We start from the raw sequence: 8828 nt of genomic DNA, 5'->3' as shown, positions 1-8828 counted from the left end.
GAAGAAAAGAACACACTGCATTCCAGCATAAGAACCTTATCCCATCTGTGAAACACGGTGGTGCTGGTATCATGGTTTGGGCCTGTTTTGCTGCATCTGGACCAGGACAGCTTGCCATCATTGATGGAACAATGAATTATAATTATGTCTGGGCATCTGTCAGTGAATTAATTCTCAAGAGAAAGTGGGTCATGCAGCAAGACAACGACCTCAAACACACAAGTTGTTCTACCAAAGAAAGGTTAAAGAAGAACAAAGCAAATGTTTCGTAATGGTCAAGTCAAAGTCCGGACCTTAATCCAATTGACATTTTGTGGAAGGAACTGATGCAAGTAGTTCATAGGAGGAAACCCACCAACATCACAGAGCTGAAGCTGTTCTGTACTGAAGAATGGGCTAAAACTCCTTCAAGATGTTGTGCAAGACTGATCAGCACTTACAAGAAACATTACCTGCAGTTATTGTTGCAAAACAGGGTCACACCAGATACTGACAGCAAAGATTCACATACTTTTGCCACTCACAGATATGTAACATTGGATCATTTTTCTCAATAAATAAATGGCAAAGAAAATATTTTTTGTCTCATTTGTTTGTTTGGGTTCTCTTTGTCTACTTTCAGGACTTGTATGAAATTTTGATTACGTTTTGAGTCATATTTATGCAGAAATATAGAAAATTCTAAAGCACAAACTTTCAAGCAGCACTATATATATATATATATATATATATGTAGTTAATATTCCTGTTAATTGGTATGCTGGTGCATATTACAATAAAATATAATTCTAAAGTTAAATGGCTTAATAGTTTAAATAGGTTTAATGGTTATACAGTGGCTGTTTGGTTGAAACTCCCGATTACATATTGAAATACACTACCCAGGGCTCCAGACTGCGACTAAAATGGTCACATTTGTGACCAAAAATATTGATTTGCGAGTTAAGTTTTTATTGAGGTCGCCACTGGCGACTAGATAAATTTACATGTTATGATTTAAAAATGTGCATGACTTTTTTTCAGATTTTTTGCGATCACATCTTTTGTTATGTTGACGTAATAAACTGAGACGATGTGCATCAAAGTTTTAGTGGAAAAAAAGACTTTCAAACAGTCCTCATCTCTGCCGCCACTGAAAGCAGCTCCAGTTGTGGCGGCAGGAGAGAACGGAGACGTGCGAAGTGCGTGCAGAAAAACAGTCTCTAATTCGTGCGCAACTTGAACAAATTACAACAGGTAAAGCTGTCAGCTGTGTGGACATTAGCAATATCGTTAACAGTTCTCGTTTATAATCGATACTGATATGGCTTCTTGTTATGAAGATCTTTATATGCTGTGTTCTGTTAATGCGTGAACTTCATATTACTTGTAGCGCACTTGCTGTCCAATAATCGCAATAAGCTTTGTTACATTTTAATAAACAAAGTATCGACTTGAAAATTCTGCCAAATTCATAACGAAATTCAAACAATAAATACTATTTTGGTGCTCTTTAATTCGGCAGAGCGATTGCTTTAGCGCCTCAGTTCAAGTGGCACGTGAACCCATCATATCTTTCTCTTTACTACTATAGTACGAAATAAACATGAATGGACATCAAATGGTATATAAGACACAGTACATCTTACTGAAATGTCTCTGTAATCGCTCATTCAGTGTTTTAGACTGCAGGAAACGTGTAAAGCTTGTAAACAATGCCACTTAATCATTTACCCAAGCGGCAACCTTCCGGTCTCCCTTGTGAAACCAACACGGAAGTGACTAAAATTGCAGTTCATCGACTGGCTGCTAGAGGCTGGCTCCAAAAGGGAGTCAGTCCCATAGACTCCCTCATGTTAAAATGCCCAACTTTACAGCAGAAAAAAAATTGTTTACAGCCTGGTGCAAAAAGTGGTTTTGGTCTATATAGTTAATTTTGACCTTCATGACAACTGTGAGGGGGGTGAATTTTTTTATAACTCATCCATTTAAATGATATTAAGCCTTAAAGTTCTGCATAATTAAGGGCGTGGCCACTTGAGTGACAGATGGATTGCCGCTGCTGTCACCACCGTTGAGCTAGGTGGGTGTGGTTTCAGCAACCAGCTCCCGCCCCTTTGCCCATTTTCGATTATCTGGTAGTGACGCATGGTGACGCGCTGCCAAGATGGCGACGGCCCGCTCCGCCCACTTTAAGCTTCAAAAACGGTCTTCAGAAACCTACGGGTGACATCACGGACACTACGTCCATGTTTTTATACAGTCTATGCGTTTACCTCAGGATAACCATTCGGCGTCCATAAGCTCATCTGTCAGCTAGAAAAACAACTATAAATAGGAGCATTTTGCTCAATTTATGCGCTATATTGCATATTCATATTTTTACTTAACCTGTTGACATGATAAGAAAGAATGCAAGGAGCTAAAGGTAAAATTCAACACCTCCTATGTGTTACTATTAATGAAGAAAAACAAACTGGATGTGTGTATGACACATGACAACATTTAGGATGCATTGATTAGGAGCCCAAACTACACTCAATAGCCAAGTGATGCGGAAATAATTATGGTCTGCGAATTTGGCACAGATTCGGTGTAATAAACAAGTCAGTTACTATTATTTTTATTTATATATATTATTTTATTTTAAGTCATTTTATTTATAAAATTTTTTGGTCACTGAATCAGCATATTAATATGATTTCTGATGGATCATGTGACATTGAAGACTGGAATAATGTCTGCTGAAAATTCAGTTTTTCTATCATGGGAATAAATTACATTTTATTTTACATTTACAAATGACATTTTAAGATATTCTATATTTTCAAATAGAAAACAGTTATTTTAAATTAGAATTATATTTCACAATGTTGCTGTTTTTGCTCAAATAATGCATCCTTTGTGGGCAAAATACTTCTTTCAAAAACAGAAACCTTACCGACCACAAACTTTTGAACAGTAGTGGATATATTGAATATAGTTAAATATTGTTAAACGACAAAAAAATTGGGGCATGAAAACATCACCAAGCCCTAATGAATACTACTGATATATGCTTCCTTTCCACAGTGTCATAACTACATTTACCAGGTTTTGAAAGTGAGTGAGTGAAGTGCATAAATGCCACATTTAAATTTATGGACAGATTTCTGGAATTTCAGTGGTGCTTATTGCGGTCATGCAACTGAGGTTCCTACTTAAACTCTCATTGTGACTGGTGCTCTCAGCTGTTGCACTTAACATTCTCCCTTGAGTGCACATCATAATGAGAGCAATTAAGGTCCACTCCCATGTGTTCAAGAAAAATGGATCTCTCATGGACTGTTCTCTAATAAAACACGGATTTAATAGCGTATGATGAAAGCAGTCGACCATAAACTCACCATTTCTCATTGCTAATTTTCATAATAATTGTACATTTTGCTTGGGACTAACCTATTACTCCCTGAAAGAAAGTCAGCAACATTAGGAAACCTTTTTAGGTCTTTTTTTTTTAGAAAGTTATTTTTGTAATGGAATGTATAGGAGATGTGCGTAACACATCTGTTGTGTGACGCTGAAGTAAGATGATTAAATTTTAAACAAAGTTATAACTAACTGTTTTACCACAAAGTTACCCGTTGCCTTTGTAGAACATAGAAAATCCTTTCAGAGCCTAGTGTTTGTAGCCAGTGTCTTAGCTTGTCCTTGAGGATAAAGGACCACAGGAGCTCTTACGCCTGTGAATAGAGTTCCACCTGCTGTGTGGTGGACTCTAAAGTTCTGAGTAGTAATGTTTTATGCAAGAGCTGACTGAAGAATCCTTGACCCTGAAGTACACTTTGGAAGTGGCATTCTGAATCACTTCCTCATTCAGATGAAGGATATGGATTATGTTGTTGTCTTGCTTTGTTTTGTTCTTAGTCTTTGTTACTCTTATCAGTGCGAAGATGTAAAGACAGGGATTATCATTTAGACATTTAACTTTAGTGACCTGGTAGCTTTGTAAGTTGTGTTTAATGCGGTAACATGTAAACTGAAGGTCATGATGATAACACAGACTACTTTATGAGTGTAGTTAGAAGCAGACAGAAAATGCATGTCATTGTCTCCTCCTCACCATCTTTTTGTTACGTGAGCAATAGCACAAACTTCTTATCCTTAATTTAGGATACATTTTTAGACAAAGAGAAACCATTTACATGAGTGATTGAACGCAGACATTAAAACTTTCCGAAAATAGGAGACAAAGTAGGTTCAGAAACTTAAACTCAAAACTATGTTTTTAACAAATGACCAGCAAAATGATAACACGAGAAGGTACAAACTAAATATATGTGAATATGTTGTTTTCTATTTGTGTTATATTAGGTTTGCAGTGTTTTGCAACCCTGTTACCGAGTTGGGAAATGCCTATAAACAGTACAAACCAATGACTTGCGGTGTTTTTGCTATTTAATATTTATTATTTGATTATTTATATATATATATATATATATAATTATAAATCATTCTGTTGATCTTTTATTACTTGGTCCTGCAGTTAGGAATTGTTTACTTAGCATACTGCAGCATATGATGTTCAAGAAGCATTTATGTAATATGCAACTGGTATGTTACCCCCAGGCATTCAAAATGATTGTTTTAACCAAACTGATGGCATGCCATATAGCCAAACAGCCCATTTTAATATGTCTTCTTGATGGGTAATTGTGAAATGCCTCTAGACTTGGTCAACACCTTCCTGAAAAGATTAAGCTGTCATGTTGTATGGGAATAATTGGCCCTCAGCATGATGTTCACCTGAGAAGCATGGCGGTTGTAATCCCTTTATTGCATCTTATCAACACGTTCATGTGCAGATGCTTTGGCCTCGAGTTCACTGGCCTGTCAAAACCAGCAGTAATCGTCTAGCAATGCAATAGGATACTATGCAAATGTGCGGTGAATTGATTTCTTCACTCAGGACAGCTGTGGGAGTGAAGTGGTTTGCGTAGGGGTTTCCTGCTTTCATTTCTGACTGGCTGAGGCCCAGCGCACACGTGTGATGGAAAATTAACTCACAGAGCTGTATGTTTTGTTATCTTTGAGTATGTGGGACTACTGATACTGTTTTTTCATCAAGGAACATTAGATGAAGAGAATGTGGGAACAGTTCACAGATACTCGTGATAATGTTGCGACCTTTCACTGACCCCTTTCTTTTTTCATTCCAGTAAAGTACATGCGGGAAGCCACGCCATATGTGCAAAAAGGGTCACCGGTGTCTGAGATTGGCTGGGAGACGCCGCCTCCTGAGTCCCCTCGTCTCGGCAGTCCTCACTTCGATATCCCCAGCCCACCCTCGCTGTCCTTACAGGGCGACCGCAGATACATCCCCCTCAAAATGTGCTACATCACCCACAGTATGACCGTCCCTGACCCAGAAAACAGGTACTGCTTCTCATGCATTCAATATATTGACCACAGGAAGTTTGCAAAACTTGCAGCAAAGTCCAATACGTTTAAAACATTAAAGAATGTTTTAATAAATATTACCACAAGCAGTATTCAAATTCTGATTTCATTTTCAAATGATTTCAGTATTTATTGAAAAAATTAAAGGTATGTGTACTTTGGAGAATTAACTAATATTAGGCCTGTGTATTTTTGCTTGAGTAGTACTTGTTAAGATCCTAGTCCTAATAAAAGAAGGTGATTGGAAGTGTTTTAGACAATCTCTTTGTAATGCAGTAAGGGGTCTCATTATTCAGCGGGTGAATGTGACAACCCTTGTAATGCACTCCACACAACAAATGCTTTATGCTGGTCGCTCACTCAGTCATGTTTGATGTCTAAAGAGTCCTCTGCTTGTCAGTGGACGAACCTTCATATCTTCAAAAGTGATGAAGGACAACATCAAAGTCCTGTCAACAATGACTTCAAAGTTTTCATATGTTGGCAGAGTGCTTGAGCTGGGCACTTTCCAAAAAACATGGCCAAAAATCACTCCAAATGAAATGCAAAATATGAAGCCGAACATTAAACCTGTGACATGGCTGTTCTGAGCTACTATGGAATAAAAGGGAAAAAGAGAGCTCACGCACCATGTCCAACGAATAGTAATACGAATAAAAAGAAATACGAATAAAATATTTCTTAAGAGGCCAAAAGGTGCTCGGTGCAAAAAGGTGACAGTACATATTCTGGTTACCAGTGTCCATAAGATAGACTGGAACATTTACATGGTTGCATTTATTGCTTAATTGTCTTATATAAGTCATCTTAGTCACACTACTGATATCACAGATAATTTAAAGTTTGCTGTCAGTAAGATTTTTCTTTTTTTTTTAATTCAGCAAGGATGCATTAAATTGACCAAAAGTGACAGCAAAGACATTTATAATGTTACAAAAGATTTATATTTCAAATAAAATAATTGATAATAATAAGAAATGTTTCTTGAGCAGCAAGTCAGCATGTTAGAATGATTTCTGAAGGATCGTGTGACATTGAAGACTGAAGAGTCATGATACTGAAAATTCAGCCTTGTCATCACTGGAATAAATTACATTTTAGAAATTTATTAAAATTGAAACCAGTTATTTGAAATTGTAATAATATTTCACAGTATTACTCTTTTTACTGTATTTTCGATCAAATAAATGCAGCCTTTGTGAGGATAAGAGACTCAAAAACATTAAAAATGATACCAACCCTAAACTTTCGAAAGGGTAGTGTATGTATGTGTATATACTATATAAATACAAATGTAATTATCTGGTTTGTTGTATATCAATGCAATATAGTTAACATGTTCAATGTTTTCTGAGTTTATATCAACAAAATACCATTATTCATAATACGTGTTTCAAAAGCATAATAACCTTGGTCACCATTTTCAAAATAACATCATCTTGATATATAAAATATATAAAATAACTTAATACTTGAGCAAACATCTAAGAAAGAATTTCTCTTTCATGCCTGGAGTATGCAAATATTTTAAATAAAATATCAGTCTCAGATGTGTTTTATTCTGTATTGCTGAAAGTGTTTTTGCTTGAGTGGTAAAAGTTATCACAACCACTGTTTTGTGCTCAAGCCTCATGTTATTTTTTGCACTATATTATACTTTTGTCTTCAGAGAAACGAACGCTGTGGTTTGTGAGATTAACCATAACATTACACAGGAAGTGTGTTAAAAGATGATGTGCCAGCGCTGAACTGCTTGACAGTAATGACAGGCGGAAAATGTCACATCCCTTATAAAACACAGTAAGGCTTTGTGTCTGTGTGCTGCTGGAATTTTAAACATACTGAATCCTAATAACTTTCTGCATCCATTTTTATCTCTTTGTTTTAGATTAGTATAAAAAAAATGAACCTGATCCAAAATCTAGTTGAGAATATTTTTTGTCCTTATTTGAAACTCGAATGTGAAATTTTCACAGAGCAGCAACTTTAGCTGTTTTGCTATGTGTTGCTATATTGTACCTTATACAACAATATTCTTCTCTGATTCCAAGACTGCTGATACTTATAATAATTTTATGAAGATATAAGGCAATATTACTGTGCTGATTGCCTTCGGAGGAATCACAGCCGTGTTAGTATTCAGTACAACAGCACTCTTGCTCATAAGACGTTGCTTAAATATCTGGCATAGGTATATAAGCTGGGAGACGTATGGTGAGATAAATTGACAGGTAGACAGACAGACGAAAGACTGTTCCACTCCTGCCATGTGCTGTCAGTCAGGAGCTCTCTGCAGACCGGCTGCCAGGTCGTCACTTCTCACCCTCCGGCTCTGTTTCCAATTTACACCATTGTGTCCCATGTCTTCTAGCCCATCCATCACTTTGTAGTTCATGCAGAGCTCTATCAACACTGCAGACATTCACGGCTTACCTCAAGTGCCACACTGTGAGAGGATTCATGTCAAATTCCTAAACAAAATCCATGTGGTATAAAAATAGATTGTGCCCTGTTCCGCTGTTGTCATTTCTTTGGACTGTTCGGTGTTCTGATGGTCCAGAGTGGAACTTTAACTGGAGTTGTTTTTGGTGGAAGTGAGAGTAGCTGGTGGTTTGGGGTATGGAGATGTTCCTCCACGACAGATGTGTCAGTGACCTCTCCATCTGTCCTGTGCAACTCCTGCTCTTGTTTGGTTTGACACAGTGTGTTTGGAGACCATCTAAATTTAGTTCATCTTCTTTGTTTTGTCCTCTTTGACCCCATTAATTGGCAGGTTGGTGGTAAATAGAAGAGCATTTGCACAAAATGTTTCATTAGAAGTGAATTCATTTTTGTTGGAACCTTGGCATGTGGTTGTCACACATGCTCCAACATAAGTGTTCGTACGATGAACATCCCATTCATACAAGAAAATAATAATAATAATAATAATACAAAAGGTTTGGCTTTTTTAAATAATAATAATAATAAAAAATCTTTAGAACTCACATTCATTCATTCACCAGCCAATTAAATAAAAATGGCATAAAGGGGGTCATGGCTTACTTTTTCATGTAATTAAAAAAATAATAATATTTCATTCATTTGTTTTTGTTTTTTTAACTGATTTAAAATATTCCGGGAGTCATCTCAGTACAATTAAATCATGGATGGATGGATGGATGGATGGATATAGATAGATTGATTAAGTTTTATCAAGTTCAACACTGTAAATGTGATATTCAAAGTCGGTAAACTCTAGGGCTGGGTATCGAGTTCGATACTTTTAGGCACCGACCGAATTGCCTCGATACCATCGAGTATCGAAAAACGTCTCGTCGTTCGGTACCAAATTTCGATACCTAAGGGGTTAATCTCATCAACGTCAGTGAGGCGCAGATCGATCAGTGTTTGACATCCGCGAGAGCGAT

General features: G+C 36.8%; 1 protein-coding gene across 1 annotated transcript in view; it reads left to right on the top strand.

Moving 5' to 3' along the window:
• Positions 1–8828, top strand: part of LOC107707177 (beta-1-syntrophin-like) — a 35948-nt gene that overhangs the window by 7364 nt on the left and 19756 nt on the right. The window contains exon 2 of the mRNA XM_016511110.1: positions 5178–5394. Coding sequence (XP_016366596.1) covers positions 5178–5394 — 217 coding nt within the window. The remainder of the gene's footprint in view (positions 1–5177; positions 5395–8828) is intronic.

Source organism: Sinocyclocheilus rhinocerous, unplaced genomic scaffold (genome assembly GCF_001515625.1).
Source record: "Sinocyclocheilus rhinocerous isolate Xijiao unplaced genomic scaffold, SAMN03320098_v1.1 scaffold1046, whole genome shotgun sequence".
NCBI lineage: Eukaryota > Metazoa > Chordata > Actinopteri > Cypriniformes > Cyprinidae > Sinocyclocheilus > Sinocyclocheilus rhinocerous.
The sequence above is the reverse complement of the archived record's forward strand: the minus strand, read 5'-3'. Positions and strand labels throughout refer to the sequence as shown.